The sequence below is a fragment of the Brachyistius frenatus genome, unplaced genomic scaffold, assembly GCF_029030835.1.
Source record: "Brachyistius frenatus isolate BFR_SWC_R1_liver_20210118 unplaced genomic scaffold, ASM2903083v1 Contig_20, whole genome shotgun sequence".
NCBI lineage: Eukaryota > Metazoa > Chordata > Actinopteri > Embiotocidae > Brachyistius > Brachyistius frenatus.
In genome coordinates, this window is record NW_027210619.1 from 1,603,610 (window position 1) to 1,622,295 (window position 18,686).

Below are 18,686 nucleotides of genomic sequence, written 5' to 3' on the forward strand. Positions count from 1 at the left end.
ACCCTATCAGACTGACCCCGAAAAGCCAAACATCTGCTTTTCTTATTTGATGGGAGAGGCAACAATATGTGCTTGGCATGGCAGTCACCGTCATTTCTCACTCATATAGAAGGAGAGGGGCCCGTGACTCAAGGACCGGACACGGGCAAGAAATTATGACTGCTTCGATTCCACTAGTCATTGACTAAACGCGGATTCAATTAAACCCAGCTGAAGGTCATGAAGTAATACAATGTAAGCGAGTCTGGCACTGTGCTTAATGGAAGCTCTCATGGCTCTGGTAATATTTAATCCAATGGCCCACCCTGACTACCGCGGTGCATCGGCCACTCATATACCTTGAGTGCTCTCATAACCTGAGTGGAGGAACCTGAGGGGCTAAGAGGACCGTTTGAGGAAGACGCATTAAGAAAAAACTCAATGCTGCCAGATATAGAAAGACTGTGTTGTTGTTGACAGTCGTGGTGACAGAATGAACAGATAACAATCAGGGAGGGGGAGGTGTGTGTGTGTGTGTGTGGGGGGGGGGGTTAGAGGGGGGGGGGGGCAAAGGTGAGGTGGTAAAGTACAGTGGGCGGGGGATTGGACACTGGGAGGGAGAGAAAAAGAAACAAGATAAGGAGGGAACCAGCTAAGGAATTTCTTAAGAACTGAAAGCAGTGAAGGGTGGCAGAGGGAAAAGGGAGGAGCATCGAGTAGACAGCAAGGTTACACATGAGGATTAAACAAAGCAAGGAGAGGGACAGAGGGGAGAGAACAGGTTGAGTTGGTTTGGAATAGGTTTCAATCTTACCACACAGATAATTACGTCTTTCTCACTGCAAGCCAAAGAAAGCAAACAAAAACTCGAGAGAAAAAAACAGCAAACAGAAAGGGCAGCTGAAGGCAGGAGAGGAGAAAGAAGAAGTAAGAAGAAAAGAACAGAAGAGACAGCAGTTAAAAAAAGTAGAGTCCAGGAGATTAATTGAGGAAGAGAAACACACAAAAAAAAAGGAGAGAAGAAGAAGCTGTGAGGAGTGAGCGAGGAAGGAAAGTAAGAAAACAGCAGACACTCATTGACAGAAAGGACTCAACTCCACGGACTACTGACATCAGCAAAACAAAGGAGGAAGAGCGTCAGAAAAGAGGTCATTGTGGTCACGGTGGAGTGTTGCCTGCCTGAGCGTGTCTACTATGCAACCAAGACAGCTGAGATAGACAGACTCCAGCACAGTCACTCTGTTCAGTTCACAAAGACAGCTCTCCCTCCAGCAGCACCATGTTGATGAAAGAGTACCGCATATGCATGCCACTGACTGTGGATGAGGTAGGTGTGTTTGCCTTTCCCACGCTTACACACACACACACACACACACACACACACACACACACACACACACACACACACACACACACACACACACACACAAAACCACAATTTTCAATTGAAGGACAAAAGAGAGGTTTCTTATTTGAAATGTGAACATGTTTTTTTTTCTTTTCAAACTTGCAATCTTGAAAGTGTTAATGTGCTGATAAGAAAAGTGCCAACGGAGCTCACAGAGCGCACAGACCTCCTGCAGCTGCTCTGTGGGTGCTTTGGCATGCTGGGTAGCGAGGTATGCTCAGCAGCGATGGGCTCGGGCAATCTGACGGAGCCACACGCACAACTCCTGGCCGGCAGCATCATAGCACTGCTATTGTGTCTATATTATCTCCCCATCTGTGCTCCGCTACTTCCTTCACTCGCTTTAGCACACTGGGCAGCACACGAACCAGTCAGACGGGTTTAGGGTCAGCAAGACCTGAGCTCAAACAAAAACATTCTGGCCTGCAGGTGTATAAACAAAGAGATCCCGCTAGAGAGAAAAGGTGGACGGACAACGGTGTTATGCACCAAAGTGTCCTTCAAAAGGAATGTCCTCATCGCCTCCAATACAAACCCCGCACCCTGTCGTAACTTCTACCTGTTACCACAACAATGGCAGTGACAAATAGCAGTCCAAAATAGGATTTACACTATCAGTGCAGGGCACACAGAAACATGAGCTTGTAGCAAATCCTCTTTTGCTTGAACGTAATGTAAGTTTAAATGCAGCTTATTTGAGGAGGGATCAAATCGTGACAGCTTCTTCAGTTCGAGTCATTTACAAAGAACCTAACCCATGCTCCACTTTTATAGTAAAATGTTGATTTTCAGGTGTGAAATATCCAATAATACTTCCGTAACACAATACAGTGCTATTGTGTTGAGGAATGTTCACATGCTGAACCTGCCCTGGAGCAAGACACTGACCACAGATGTTTTTGTCTGCATGTGGAAGAAACATGTAAGTCACTTTGGACACATGCAACTGCCACATGAATATGCTTACCTCGTCTTTCAACCCGTGATGTCAGGCATTCACCCGCCTTTGAAGACTTAATGCTTTATTGCTTTAAAACTATGAATGCAATTTTATTTAATGAGACTATTTTGACACAAGTCAACAGCAACAAAAGTGAGTAGTGAAAATAGCTCTTTATAAAATAACCTAATTTACAAAAAAAAAAAAAAAAACTGCTTGGATACCTCTGTCAATGTACTCACCCTGATGGATATATAAAAAGAAATAAGAAAAAGAAAAAAAAGAGTATGGTACAGGTGTAAATCTGCCAAAAGCAGGACCTCCTCAAAATCTGAGGAACCATGCATAATGTTCAATCTACTATCACACCAAAGCATGTAATACACCTGTCAGCTCATTACAGGCCTCCCTACCGTTTTATAGAAACCGAAAACCATGTAGTTAGGTTTAGAAAAAAATTACTTTGTTAGGGTAAAAAAAAATGAGTGTTAGGTACATCACATACGTCAGTTAATTAACATACATTATGTAAGTAACTTAAGTACTAAAAAGTAAGTCCTAAAAAGAAATCCACGTTGCTTTCTCACAGACTTGAACCCTGGTCTCCTAAGTGAAAGTCTGGTATAATCCATCTAACAACCCCTGACGTACCTCCTTACTCTGTCTTTATCACTTTGTGTACATGTACCACTGCCACATGACCTCCATATTTGACCCTGGTCATATGTGCATGTACTTTTCCTGCTTCAGCGAGGCAAAACGAGACACTGAGTCGATATCCTCGAGTGGACTGGGTGTATTACACGTTTTGGCGTGATACAGGGCTGCACTGTCTATTCGTGTCAAAACAGCCATATTAAATCTACTTTGATTTATGTTGTCACATAAAACACATAAAAACTACCAAGGCGGTGAGTGTTTTCAATAGTCACTGTACTGTACATCAACAGTTTTAAAGGAATTTCATATAAATGCTTAATTATTATTTAGGTTTATGCTTAAATTCCATGTTTTGGGAGTGACTAAACTTTCAAATGCAAATGTATAGTCAGGGTTCTTATTTTCGCTTTAATCATAAATGCTTTCATTTTTACTTTCCATCACACTGACACTATCTGAAAAGCCTCCACCCTGATGATGATGATGATGGGCTATATTTACACTTCCTGAAGTATACATCTATGAATAACACATTTCTTGAAAAATCAATTTCATAGGTGGAAATGCATGCCAAAAGCTGTCAACACACCCTTATGACAATCTCTCAGTGTGCATGATAGTCATTTAAATATTTTCAACTTCCTCATAAAATTTGTTTCCCCGAAAGTGAAAAACAAAACCACAACCTGTGTGGGAGGAGCTCACTGCTCTGTAGTCTGTTAGTTTTAAGACGGTGTTAAAGCACCCATCACTATGATTTATGAAGGCCCATAAGTAAATATTGAATGTTGACATTCCACAGTAATTGGAACAAGAGGGAGGAGTGTCATATGATGTCAACAGAATACAGTGAAGGATGGCAAATGGATGACTGCCGTCCTCTTTTTCTCTTCCTCTTAATCGTTCTCTGTTTCTACTTATAATTAAAATAAGGTTTTGGTGCCACACCAATATAGGGCAGCAAAATGAATTGTATTATAGTGACCAAAGCAGTACATTTTAGTTGTTTATGATATAATTTTACTGCTTTTTCATATTAACTTTCAAACAAAGTTTACCAGGCGATTTGCATTTAAAGCTAACAGAATACTGAGCATAGAAAGAAGGTTAGGGGAAAAAGAAATGAGAATGATGGCAGCATCAGTGCAAAAAACTGAAAAATTATCATAGAAAGCATGTAATTTGTAGATTGTTCAAAAGACAGCACTGATTCTGTCAAGCTGTGCTCACCGAGGAGCCACTCCAGATGCCCAGAGGCTTTGTCCTCTTTAGACTCACTAAGAGAAAATACTAGGGCCTCATCAGCATCAGGCACGAACTGGGGCTACAGCAGAGAACAAAATCCCTTCCCCCAAATTTAGACACCACACACTTACCCTCACTGGCCAAATTACATTTTTAGATATCTGATGTAGCCGCTTTAGGGAAATCTTAACACACTGACTGCATATTTAAAAAAATCCAAGAGCAAATACAAAGCTTGTGCCTAAGCAGCCGTGAGTAAGTGCCTGTCAAGACAAAACCGGACTCAGCAACTGTGGCCGAACCTGCTGCCTGGAGGATCTTTCTGCCGTCACATTTAATGGCTACTTTTAGTGGCTGTTGCTCACTAAAATTTCCTCAATAGGATGTGTATTTTTTTTTTTAAATTTGATAATACTAGATTTTTGTTATTTTAGTCCTTAAAATTCCCTATTACAATGGTGCTTGAAAGTTTGTGAACCTTTTAAAAAAATTTTTATAAATATGACCTGAAAAGTCATCAGATTTACACACATCCTAAAAGTAAATAAAAGGAGAACCTAAGTAACAAATGAAACTAATATAGAATGGTTGGTTAGGATGATGATCCAAGGTTACATATCCGTGATGGGCAAAAGTATGTGAACCTTCACGAGTGAGATGTTTTAGTCAATATGATGAAAATCCGGTGTGAAATGTTTCCCTGTTTTATTTATAGATCAGGAATCTATCAAAGTCTGAGCTGCACAACATGTTCGTTTAAGTGTTTCATAGAACGCACAAAAGAGATTTCTGAGGAGGGTTTCGATCAACAACTCATGCAATTAACACTGTACTCAAATCTTTTTATTTTAGATGGCTTCTTAAAGATTAGGAAGATAATTTTGCATTGTGCCCAACGCTTTCTCACCACAGTTTTTTTTTTCCCTCTTTCTCTCTCTTTCTTCACATCTTCCTCATCCTTGCCACCATGAACATCATCCTAAACCTCTTCTCTGGCTCCAGTACAGGATTGGGCAGCTGTACATGATCAGTAAGCACAGCTGTGAGCAGAGTGGCGGGGGAGAGGGGGTGGAGGTGGTGAGGAATGAGTCAGATATTCACCCCCAGCACGGCCGCGGACAGCTGACCGAGAAGCGAATTTACCTCAACAGGTAGAGTTCAACTCTTTAATGCTTGTGTTGGTGCACTAATGATGCACAAATAATCCTTACTTTTTACAGGCCCACTCTTATCCTGAGGCTCAGTTCTGTCACTATGATCACTGATGTTTGACCTTTGATCCCTTGCTTCACTGTAAAGCTTTAGTTCTTGTGGATCCAAGTAGCAGGTATCACCACTGACGAGCAATAAAACATCATTTCAACACTAACACTGAGTGCAGTGTAACCGGCCCACTTCCAAAGTCCGAGTGCCCTTTGTCTGAGACATGTTCAGGCACATGCTGTGATGGTTACAGGCAAGATGTTATTGTACTGTGAACTCATCACCCACTATACCCTTAGGTGTTCTGACTGTGTAGCTACAGACCTCCAGCTGGGGCGAATGCGTCCAAGTCATCCTGATAGTGGTAATTACACGATGTGTGGGGAAGTTTGAGCCACTCATTATTTTCCTTTGTAATGTTGAAAACAGCTATTCCCACTATAACCGTGTTTACAAAAAGAGCAATTTATAAGCTCATACTTTTATGACAGAAACTCGTTAACCCCGTTGTAAGCTTTCCTAAGCAGTCTATGAATGTTTTACGATGCACTGTAATGTAATTCTAAGCACATATAAGAATAATGTAAAGCTTTTTTTTAAAGGAATTTGTGGGCATTTTTTGAAGAAAAAGTTTTGCTTTCACACAAATTAAAGTAGAAGATTGACACCCTGCAGTTGGTAAACTTATCTTAAGACTGATTTTAAGACCTTTTTTTTTAAAAGACTTTTACTGGGGAAAAAGCTAGGCTGATAAGACATTTTCAGACAGCACCTTTATGGCTCTGATATTGTTTGTTTAAACTGGTACACAACATGTAAACATGTCATTTTACTGTTATAAAATATTGTATGTGCAATGTGTTGGCTGGGAGCAGTTAATAGGAAGATACTACTTTAACCCAAAGTCAACGACATAACTCCCAAACTAAAATTGCTTTTATGTTTTGATTTAGGTCTCATTTAGCAAACCATGTACAGAAAGTTAATTAATGAGCTTTATAGATGCCGGTAGGAGAAGTTTATTGCCTTTGGACAGAACTAGTCTCGCTGTTTCCCTGTTTAAGGTTTAGTCTAACATAGCAGCTTTCAAGAGGCAAAGCCTCAGGACACACAGTCACTAAGTCATTGAGTTATGAGCGTGCCATGTGCTTATTTCTGCTTACAACTAAATGATAGCATGTTATAAACCTGTCAAAGTTTTATCATGCTTAGAAACCCTAAATAGGGAATGTTAAAATAAACCAAAGGTATTTGGGGATTTGCTTCACGATGAAGCAAACAGATTGTTTTTCCAATTTGATCTAAGAGCTACAGTCATCAAAGTAAACAACTAAGCGTGTGAGCAATGATAAAACTGAGATGTTGCAAAGATTGTTAAACTACAAGAATTTCAAGCTCTGAATGAGTGAAGTGTTTCTGTGCTGAAAGGATGTTTTCTTTGCTTTGTGTTCAGGGTGACAATCCACGAATCAGTTAATTGTGACAGTAATGAAAGCCCAGTTTAAAAAAAAAAAAAAAAAAAAAATTCTCTTTTAAATCTAAATGAATTTCCTAACCATGAGATAACCTCACTCATTACCCTAATGTGACCCCAACTCTTACTCCAATCACCACTATAAACCCAAGGCCTAATCCTAAAATAAACTCTGTAAGAAGTAAAGAAATGTTCTCACTGTGGAGGATTTCTCAAATCTTTGTGTGCTTGTGGGACATTTGGTCCTCATTAGTAAAGATATGCTGGAAAGCACACGCATGCGTGCGCACACACACACACACACACACACACACACACACACACACACACACACACACACACACACACACACACACACACACACACACACACACACACACACACACACACACACACACACAGGTACAGTGCTGCACAATGTATTCTACCTCAATCATGCTCTGACATGTGACCTAGAAGCTACAGTAACAATTCATCACCACAGGTGTAATTGAGAATGAGTCATACAAATGAATGCTTTGGTGATGAGAGTAGCCTTCAGGTAATCTGGCTATAAATGGCACAAAAACCACTCAGGATCTCTCTGTCTCCCTCCATAATCTCTCTCCTTCCCTGCACTCTGTGACTGCGATTCTTCTTTTTCCCCGTTTTGTTTTCAGTAAACTGCCGTCTTGGGCAAAAGCATTTCTCCCGCGAATCTTCTATGTGACAGAAAAGGCCTGGAACTTCTACCCATACACCATCACAGGTGTGAATGTGTGTGTTTGTGTGCCTTTGTTTGTGTTACACATCAGGTTACTTTCACTTCAATCCATTATACAAGGCTTATTTATTTATCACAGCTGTTTTTTCAAGTGCCATCAAATATTTATCACTGTATATGTATGTATTCCCTTGTGGTAAAGAGTGTTTGTGTGTGGCAGAAATTTCATGCTCATACATATGAGTAACTAATGCTGTTTCTCCCTATCCATATTGAATATCCCTGGTGCTGTAGAGTACTCAGTAAGTATTTTTACACATCATTTACTGTACATGAATGCAACAGCACATCTCTTTCCAGTATCAGTGGATCTAATCTGGAGCCCGCTCTCACTCTCTCTATCTCTGCCCCTCAACCCTTCTTTCCCATTTTTACCTGTTGTCACCCTGTAGGTATCATTTTTCCCCAAGTTCAGCATCCGTATTGAGACAAGATTTGAAAACAACAACGGCAATAACGACAATGTGAGTATAACTGAGACAAAGCGAGAGGTGAGGAAGATGGAATGATTAGGGAAGAGGGGGAGGAGAAAGACAAGGGTATGGAGAGAAATTGCAATTTTCTCTGCAGCACTATGAAATTGTTCATCAAATTGATGTGCCCATTACAAGGAAAACAAGCAAAGCACAAAATGCACTATTGGCAGATCTATTAACCAGACATGCAGCACACTGATCATGGCTGCCATGCTGCATTTTCTCCAAGGCCAACACGCATAGACAAACACACACAGACAGAAATTCACAAGCAATTGCAACTTTGCCTGGCTCTTGTGAGTGCACTCTGTAATCAAGGAACATCGAGAATCAAGACCCAACATGTCAAAATATGGAGACCCAGAGTTGTGCCTGAGGAGAGAAATGTAGTGAATCTTGTTTCATGTCAGCAGTTACAGGTTACATAAGTTTTCTTCAAACATGGGCACATTCAAAAACCGCACCATAATAAGCATCAAGACTGGCAAACTGTCAATAACTGCCATTTTGGGCCACATATTGTGAGCACAACACTGTCACGTCAACACCTTTTAATTTGACATGGGAACTTGTTGGCAAGTTGGCAAACGGTTGCTAACAAGTTCAATATTTACTCCGTTTAGGCTCTGTGTTTGATCTCCACCAACTTCTAAGTAAAATACCTGCTACACTCACCAGCTACTCACCAACCATTTGATGCTGCGCAGGTAGTGTGAGAGTAACACTGAAGTTATTGACCGGGCAGCTAAACAATGAGATCACTATGAAGTTTCAAAAAGCCAAATAATAATTCTCTGCAGGTTTATCACCACCAGCGAGCCCCCCCTTCACGCTATATCACAGTGTTTTTACATTGACGTGGCTCTTTATAATGACAACGAATGTAAGACAAATCTGCCACGTTTGTACTTTACTTGAGCTCTATCCTTTGAAACTACTTTACACTTTTAGTCTACGTTTACATTTCACAGGTAAACATAAATTTCACTTCACTGAATTATATGGCAGCTGTAGTTACTGGTTACGTGAATGTGTGTAGTTACTGGTTACTTCACAAATTAGGTCTTACAAACAAAAATGCGAAGTGCTAATAAAACAACTCTTATAGAATAAACTCCACAGCAGTCTATACAATTAGAGCTGAACCTATTAGTTCATTAATTGGTGAGTTGACTGACGGGAAATGTAACTAGTGACTCTTATACTACATTTCTTTGATCTTAGATGCATGACTTATAACTGAGTATTTTTACAATGTAGAATATCTACACAGGACAGAGAAACAATGACAACAAGGCCATGAGAGCGTCGCGCCCTAATCGCATTGTAAACAGCAGCACAATGCATCCATCTAATGGAACAGATTCCATAAGAGGGAGTAAGACCTTGAGTAGAGACAGATCAACAACAACACTTCAGCCGTGCGTAGCCGGCTATTATCTTAGGTTGTTCTTATTTGTTAGTTTTCAACTGTGAAATGAACAACGTCAGTGGGGCATTAGAACAAATTTTAAACAAGGTCAAATAAAAGTGCAGTCTCCCCTCTCTCTGCCTCTTTAGGTTCCCTTAATTCTCTCTCATGGAAAACTGTATTCTGCTCTCATAACTCCTCTTTTCCCCCTCTCTTTTAATATCTCTCATATGTCCTTGTTTTTTTTCCCTCCGTTCCCTCCTCTGCTCTCTCTATCTGTTCGCTCCACTGTGATTTGCTCCAAGGGCCTCAGGGTGGGATATAGTGAGGGGTGTTATGGTGTGTGACCTCCGTTTTCTACACAGTTACTCATCTACTCTTACCCTGCTTTCCACTGAGGGAGTGATTGCGTGCGTGCGAGAGTATGAGTGAGTGTGTATATGTGTGTCTGCTGTCATTATACTGTATGACCTCCCCCATCTGTTTGGATGTAGGTGTTTGGGGACACGCCAACCCCAGCAGACAGTGTGAGTTTCCTGGATATCCTGAGTGACCCCATTCCCGAAAAGCATTACGTAAAATCAGAGGTACACACAGTGCAGCTACAAACACACAAACACACATGTCATCTGTCAACAAAGGCAAAAACAAATGATTGTATACAAGAACCTTTGTTGACTATACAGAGTCTTCGCAATGTTTTTATATGATTGAAAGGAATAATTGCCATTTTGGGAAATACAGTTACATGAGAATGCCAGTACCACTCTAAGGTGTGTATGTGAGGTATGGAAATAGGAGGCAATTAGCACAAGGACTAGTCAAAGAAACAGCAAGCCTGCTTCTGTTAAAAGTACAAAAACACACCATCCTACACTTCTAATGCACATAATGTCTACTGACTTTAATTCACACAAAAACAGAAATTGAAAAATGTCACATTGTGGTTTTATGGGGAGTTTTATACTCTCTTTTTTGCCAACTAGAGGCTACTTGGCAATTTAAGAAAGATAAAGCATGTTAATTATTGTGGTGGTTCCCCCCACTTCCTGTCTTTATGTTAAGCTAATTGCCTTCTGATTTTATAGATCCATACACAGATAGTAAAGTGGCATCTAACTATTTATTTTATTTCCCAAAATGTTTTTTCTTTGAGATAATGGTCCAGGACAGTGGATGTGGACAGCACCACACAATGATGATGATCCCCTAATGCAACTCGCAGGCTCTTTTCCTTTTGTTTACTTTACTGGCATATGGATTTGCTTCTGAAAGAGCATAAATCAGTAGCACACTCACACGCCTCTCCCTCTCTGTCTAGCTTCATTCCCTCCCCTGCAAGGTTTAACACTTCTTTACTGCCTGCAAGCCTTCAGTGACAAAGGTCAATTCACAGGACTGTATACACAGAAGCACGCAAACAAACATTCAGCACAGATGCACATACATGCACAAGCACACATTACACACACAAACAGAAAAATCCCGAACACAAGAAATTCTTACATTAAGTGACATGGTGAGAACTTACAATCGCAAACACACTTTCCCATCATACTTTGGTCACAGATGTATAATGTGTGTTATCACACTTTGCTCTTGGGGGCTGTGTTGAGCAACAATCTGCTTGCACCCCTCCACACAGCTATTGCGACACTCATTCTCACATGCACACACACTTGCAGTACACACATACACATTCATAGTTCCCTCTGACAACGCCTCACAGGGCCACAATTTCTGCAGACTCAGCTTATAAACGCCACTGTTTGCTCTGAGCAGGACCTGAGTCTTTGGCAGTCAAGTAAAACCGACCGAGGGCCTCTGGAGAAAGGCTGGAGAGATGACCACAGGCCCGTTATGTGCTCCTACAAGAGGGTGCAGTGCAGCTTCGAGGTCTACGGCTTCCAGACCAGGACTGAGGAGTTCATACACCGAGTGAGACAGAGCTTTCTTCCCCTTCAAGGCTTTTTCCTGTGTTTATGTCAATGAGGGAAAATGACAATCCTCATCAATGCTGATTGGTTGTTTGTTATTTGAATGTGTCGTGTGTCATATTTCGACACAAATAAATCATTACCACATTCATTTCCAGACATCAGTATAATCACTAACACCATCGCTGGGAAGGCTCGAATGACCTCCGCACTGCCTTTTATGTAATCCAACATTAGGCCATATTTATTAGAAAATGTGCTGCAAGAAGGCTTCTGCTCTCCTAGCTCTAACAGAGCACAGTTTCTCATTATGGAGGTTTGTGGAACAAGTTAAACAACTGATGGAGAAAAAAACACTTTCAAACCCATTTAACCTCCACAGTGAAGCAAAGAAGTGAAGCATGAACAAAAACCAAAAGCTCTGGGAGCTAAACTAGCAGTGTTTTTTTTTCTTCAACCATTGTTACTGCAAAGTAAAAAGGTTTGGATTGTGGCTTTAGTTTTGACTGAGCCAAGCGCAGATCACACAGCTTAAATAGGTTCCCACTTCTCTAAACCATGATCGCATTTATTTAAATTCCTGTAAAATAATGTTTAAAGTAGCATTTCACAGACATGGCTACACTCGACAGCTGTATCATTTTAATTGACATGTTTTTGTTTTCCTCTAATTTCAGAGCATCCAGGACATTCTTGTAGTTGGCCACAGGCAGGCAGTAGCATGGCTAGATGAATGGCACGGTGGGTCGAAAATACAGTCACAATGCTTTCATTTATATTTCAGATACAAATATGACTTTACCCTCAAAATTCAGTGCATTCTGTGGGATTAAATCCATGTTTTCCACAGGGTTATAATGCTGTACGTGTGTGTGTGTGTGTGTGTGTGTGTGTGTGTGTGTGTGTGTGTGTGTGTGTGTGTGTGTGTGTGTGTGTGTGTGTGTGTGTGTGTGTGTGTGTGTGTGTGTGTGTGTGTGTGTGTGTGTGTGTGTGTACTATGCTTTGCCCACAGGGCTGAGTTTGGAGGAGGTGAGAGAGTATGAGCGTGCGATGCAAGAGAAGACCAACAGCAAAGTCAAATCAAGCCAGAACGACACAGGTGAGGTTGCAGCTCCTGACCTGCACTGTACTGAAATATCACAGGGGATGGGAAAGGCGACAGAGAGGGAGAGAAAAGATAATACAGCTGGATGTGAGAGCAGTGGCGGTAGCGAGATGGTTGGAGGTGAAAACAGGTAATGTGAAAAGTAGTAGATGAAAAGAAAAGTAAGTTAAAATGTATACATGTGCACTGCGGCAACTGTTCTTGCATTTAAATTCAACATAATAAGCAGGAGAGCTACAGAGGAAGTACAGAAAGACAAAACACACTGATTCCCATCCAAAGCACACACTGTTAGATCAAAAGGAATTTACTATAAATCTAAGCAGGTATTTTGTATTTATGCAGACTGGCACGTTATCAATCGCTGTCAATAGACTGCAAATTAGTATGAATTAATAACTGTGTCATACTGACACGTTTGAACAGAGACTGGTTGCACCACTAATGCCTTCGTTGTGCCCTATAAGTACCCAGATGGCTGGAGTACATCTGTGGGTGAAAAATGGAAAGAGAAGAGCAGTCAGGAGGCATTTCACAACACAAGGAGCAGAGAGGAGGCAGAGACAGAGGGTATATGCCCAGAAAAGGAAGACAGAAAGACAGATGTAGTGTGTGTGTGTGTGTGTGTGTGTGTGTGTGTGTGTGTGTGTGTGTGTGTGTGTGTGTGTGTGTGTGTGTGTGTGTGTGTGTGTGAGACGGAGTGATGGTTAGGATGGCTCATGAAGTGATAATGCCACTGCGTCGCTCTGATAAACAGTGTAATGCAGCCACCTGCTGAACTCTCCCCACCACAAGCCCTCTCAACATAAATAACCCGCCACTGCAGCACTTAGCTGCAAATGTCAGACCGGGTGGGGGTATGTCTCGGCATATGTGGTGTGCATGTGTGTGTTTGTGTCTGTGTGTGCGTGGTCACCCCGCCCCCTGCTGGTTAGTCTGGTGAACCTCAGCTGGATGTGAGAGATATCAAAGGTAGAATTCCCAATATGGCCTGTAGCATCTTGCTGCCTGTGCGCTCTCTCTCTCTCTCGCTCTCGCTCTCGCTGTGTGTGATGATGAGAGACATCAAGCTGCAACAAATCTGCAGTCATTGCTCAACCTGCTGCAGCTCGCTGCACCGCTATGACCCCCTACAGGCCATAAGCTGCTACTACATAGAAATAGTTTTCATTTCATTCATCTGCTGTAATAAAAGTGAATAGGCGAATAGGCATTTACTGGCGACAATCTAATAAGAAGTTGGACTTGTGAGCTGAATACCAATAAGCGATTTATCTAATGTGAATTTAAGTGTACGACACAGATTTGAAGTATATTCAAAGAAATCTTAAGCACAGTCCTCTGACTTTTTTCTCCTCTGTTCTTTTTCTTTTATCTATCCCAGGCCCACAGGTTGCCTCTCGTCCTGCATTCTTTCGCTCCATCTCTGCGACAGATGAGCATTCCCTGAAGAAGATGGGAGTGACTACTGCAGTCATGTCTGACCCCTCAGTCTCCTCTGTGCCTCATAGTCCCCTTCGCCTCAACTCAACCCCAGAATGATGCCTCACACACACATATGCGCACACAGACACACACACACACACACACACACACACACACACACACACACACACACACACACACACACACACACACACACACACACACACACACACACACACACACACACACACACACACACACACACACTTTGTACAATGCAAACCCAAAAAACAAATACAGTGTCAACACTCAGCAGAGTCATGTGATGTCATTTCTCAAATATGAACACACCCACATGCAAACAGAAACATGATCTTAAAAGGCATAGTTTGACATTCTGGGGTAAATGCTTCTTTGCTTTCTGGGTAGAGTTAGAGGAGATAACTCATGTCTGTGTTAAATATAAGGCTACAATTAGCAGCTGGTTTGGCTTAAAGACTGGAAACAGAAGGGAATAGATCCTGGCTCTGTCCAGTGGCAGCAAAATCCACCAAGAAATTAACACATTTTATCTTGTTTCTTCAAACTGCAAAGAAACTGAAGTGTAAAAATAAATATATGCCATTTCGGAAGGGGATTGTGTGGTGACTACTCTTTGGCTGGAACCAGTCACTTTTAGAAGTGTTTGGAAAGAAGTTTTTTTTTTTTTTTTTTTTTTACCTTTGTACAGAGTCAGGGTAGCTGTTTAATAGCTATTATTTAATGTATAGATACAAGAGTGGTACTAAACCTTTAATCTGCCTCTCAGTCCAAATGTTGAACTACTCCTTTAACACCACCGCAGAAATATCTAGTTGTTCTTATTCAAATGTAGATGTTCTCCTAACTACATCATTCGTGTTCTTAAATGCCACACAAGAAACTGAAAGACCACTGTCTTCAACAGCCTCTAAACACGGTGCATTTCAACACTTTCTCACAGCTCCACAGCCATAGTGGAGCAAACCGACCTCCAGCAGGGCTTTCCGATTGTTTCCAAGCCCCCAACCAGCAGTCTACAGACAGATGCATAAGGAGTTTAATAGACTGGATCTAATGAGAGAGAGGGGAGGAGGGGAGGGGAGTGGGGGAGGTGGGGAGGGGGCATCAATGCAATGGATCAGCTCTTCTCGCTACCTCAGTCGATGGGTCAGACCAGGTGTATTGACAGAGGGCAGTGAGGCGTTGTATTGGTTCTTTGATTGCTTAGCTAAGAACTGCAAATGGGTCAAGCCAGGGCTGAACTTCAATTATGTGTCATTGATGTGACCATTTATAACACTAGCTTAATTTGTTATGTACATTTAAAGGTGCGTGGGTTCTCATCAGGATGGCAACAATGAAAACTGAATTCCTGTATGTAATGTAAAAATCTTACAGCTTGCTTGTATTTGTAATAATTCTCAGCTTGTATTACAAAATGAACAAAGTGGAAAAAGTATGTGGAAATCACACTGTATAATCTTTTATAATGGATTTGTATCAATAAATACTATTTCTGTTCAATGAGAAGATTCACTCTTGTCATGACATCTACCCATGATAAATGAAAAATTGACTCACTGTACACATTATCAGCCATGTTTGATCAGTACTGACCTGTAAAGAAGGACCAGCTGCTGGCACATCACAGAAGTCGCATGTCATCTACTCACCAATTTCACACTTGTGTGCCATGTGGAACCAGTCACAGCAGCAGTGGACGTGAAAAGGAGGCACCCACTCAGTACAGCGTGGTTTGTCGCAGTTTTCTCTCTCTGCAACACAATAGAGAATTATGAATTTTAAACAGATGTGGGGTTGAGAGAGAGGCGTGTTGCATGTCTGTCATCGCTGTGTCACTTTATTGTTTGAGACTTCAGGACAAAAGCACAAGCTTGTCATGGAGAGATTTGAAAGTTCCTCTGATTGACAGACATGGCAGCTTTCTTTGAATGGCATGCTAAATTGCTCACATTATGGGGCTCATTATGGTTTCTTTTATCCATACAAATCAAGAGCCAGCATGACAATTTGTTATTAGCTTCCCAACAAAGGGCGGCAGACGTGCATTCACATACATACACAAACATGAAAACATTCAAGCAAAAATCTTCCCCTCTCTTTTTGCAGTGGCAGCAGGAGGCTGATATGAAAGAGCTCGCCACAGCCAGGAGTGTTCACAAGTGCTGCAGAGGGAGCACGCTGCACTGCATTAACATTACCTCCTTCTCTTTTACTTTGTCTCTCCTATTAAATTTTCTCTCTCATTATTGCCATCTCCACTATTCTCCTCCACTCCCTCTCCTTTCTTTACATCCTCCTCCTTTATTCTCACTCTCTCATTCTTGAAATCTCCCTTGATCTCCCTTTCTTTCCATCCTCTTTATCTGTGTCCTCATCTTCGTTCCTCAAGAGGGCCTCTAAAGAAAATGTACTGTGTTCATTATATGGAAATGTTCCCCATGGTACATTATCATAGAGCCTGACCCTGTAGCGCTGAATCATCCCGTTATTCCCAGTTGGCCCGTCAGACCCCACAAATAGCATTGTAGAGGAAAGACGGGACGTTCTCCAGAGCCACAAGCTACCAGCTGCCCCGCCGTCACCTGCACTTAACTGTGCAGTCACTTTCATGTGGAACGTTGGGATGGACAGCTAGGAGAAGATACGAGAAGGAGAGAGGACAGTGGCGGGATGAAGGGAAAAGAAACATCAAGAAAAAAAAGCCAAACAAGCAAAAAAAGATTTACATAGCAAAACTGTTTTAACAAGCATAAAGTTTGGCCACAGTCAGTTTACTCTGGCAGAGAAAAGATAAGAAGCGTGTGCGTGTGTGTGTGTGTGTGTGTGTGTGTGTGTGTACATAATTTCTCTTCTACCTTAATGGTATTTTGCTTAACCACACTGATGAACGAGCTTCTGCTCCAGATCAATACATTCCCCATTCACTGGACAGACAGTAATGCAACTGCCTCATTTGTTTGACGATGTGGTGTGCACACACACATGCACGTGCGCACGTGCTTGTGTGTGCGCGCGCGCGTGTGTGTGTATAAGAATGTGTGTGTTTCTGTTACCTCTTTGTGAACTTTCCCAGTATAAACAGCGACCTTTGCGAGACCAGTGGTTCTCATGGGATCCAAAGCCGATCCTAATGAGACAAAACATAATTTCTGAGGTCCTGGCAAAGGTTTGGGGTAAGGTGTGAATTGGCTGAGGTTCATGTTGAGGTTAGGGTTTGATTAAGGCTGTCTACAATGAATGAAAGTCACTGTCATATCCTAACAAGGATAGCTCATTGCGTGTTTGTGCGTGTCTTTCAAACTGGTCTCCACTGTTAAAGTAGAGTGACCATTAAGCCACATACCATGACATTAACTTAATCGCTCAGTCCGCAATGCCAACATTGATTTAATGAAGGTTCAATTGTGTGTGAGAGGGAGGTTGAACAGACACAAAGGTTTTAAGCGAATTAAAGAACAACTCAGTCTTTATTAATGTGATAATATTCTGAGAATATTTACCTCCCATTGTATAGTTATTTGTGTCTGATATGGCATATGTGTGAGTTTTTGTGGGTGAATACCCAAGAGAACAAGTCTTGTGTAAGACTAAGCGGTGAGGCCAAGATGCTTGTGTTCCCTCATTACAGTGTCAGCAATACAGTTTTTAGCCCACTCAACCACATAAATGACTCTAAATCCTCTGTGTATTAAGCCTCACCACTGGGAACCCAATTTGTAACCTCTGCCCAGTAATACGTTAACTGGACTTTATCTGGGGACAAGCAGAGTGTAAAATTCATACAGTATCTGAGAGAACTAATTGAACCAATTAAGAAAGTGAATATGGATTACTGTGGGACTGTGAACACACACATTCCCTCTGGAATAGAGTTGGAGACCACTGCTCTCACACGATAATGATTGTCAATGCAAATGGATGGTGGTGCAGGGTCTCAGTGTATTGCACAACAACACTTGCAGATTCGGCTGGCTTTGCATTTACACTGATGTGTTTTCATTTCTATAGCAGCTGATCCCAGGCCTGCTATTCTGGGCAGTAATTAATTGCACGCGGGTAAAGGAAAAGTCAAGGATAAGTGTTAAAACTGTTCCTTGCCTTGTACGTACTCTCTCACATCACACACAAACACAAAGGCAGCACTAATTTTTCACACAAATACACATTTGCTTGAGGAAACAAAAGGCGAATGAGTATAAACAAGAAGATACGCGGAAACTTGAACAAAAATAAGAGCCTTGGGTACTTCATGCTTTAAATATCTTAATCAGCAAGCCCATAAAGCCTCCCAATTTTAATTGCACCACCATGACTATTAATTACATAACAGCCATTGCAGTCAGCATCCCCATATGCTTGCTAATGGGAGAGGATGGATTAGAGTAGTGAGTGGAATACATTAGAATACAATGTTTTTTTTATTGATCTACAAAGGTAGAATTACATTTCCCCTTCAGGATGTACATACAAACAACAGCATTTTTTTTTTCTTTTGAGCTCCAAAGAATGACATAAAACAAATGGCAGGAGACACTTCATGTGCTGAAAGAACAATGTACCACATTATTGTAAAGAAGCTTCATGAGATAAGATTACTGAAAAACAAGAGATACTT

At 41.4% G+C, this 18,686-nt stretch overlaps 1 protein-coding gene across 2 annotated transcripts; it reads left to right on the plus strand.

Moving 5' to 3' along the window:
• Positions 1 to 834: 834 nt before the first annotated feature.
• pitpnc1b (phosphatidylinositol transfer protein cytoplasmic 1b) lies at positions 835 to 15,571 on the plus strand. Of its 2 annotated transcripts, none has more exons than XM_069695775.1 (9): positions 835 to 1,306; positions 5,235 to 5,383; positions 7,569 to 7,665; positions 8,065 to 8,136; positions 10,054 to 10,146; positions 11,342 to 11,497; positions 12,174 to 12,237; positions 12,509 to 12,595; positions 13,986 to 15,571. In XM_069695775.1, the coding sequence occupies exons 1-9, from the start codon at positions 1,259 to 1,261 to the stop codon at positions 14,141 to 14,143; spliced, it is 924 nt and encodes a 307-aa protein (XP_069551876.1). In that variant the 5' UTR covers positions 835 to 1,258; the 3' UTR covers positions 14,144 to 15,571. The 2 variants fall into 2 exon arrangements, with proteins under 2 accessions (XP_069551876.1, XP_069551877.1); XM_069695776.1 differs by having other exon boundaries at positions 5,240 to 5,383.
• The last annotated feature ends 3,115 nt before the right edge of the window (positions 15,572 to 18,686 follow it).

Excerpts from the sequence above, each read along its gene's own strand:
- pitpnc1b (XM_069695775.1), top strand. The coding sequence starts at position 1,259 with ATGTTGATGAAAGAGTACCGCATATGCATGCCACTGACTGTGGATGAG. Across the intron at positions 5,384-7,568 it reads AAGCGAATTTACCTCAACAG|TAAACTGCCGTCTTGGGCAA; the intron begins GTAGAGTTCAAC and ends TTTTGTTTTCAG. Across the intron at positions 7,666-8,064 it reads ACACCATCACAGGTGTGAAT|GTATCATTTTTCCCCAAGTT; the intron begins GTGTGTGTTTGT and ends GTCACCCTGTAG.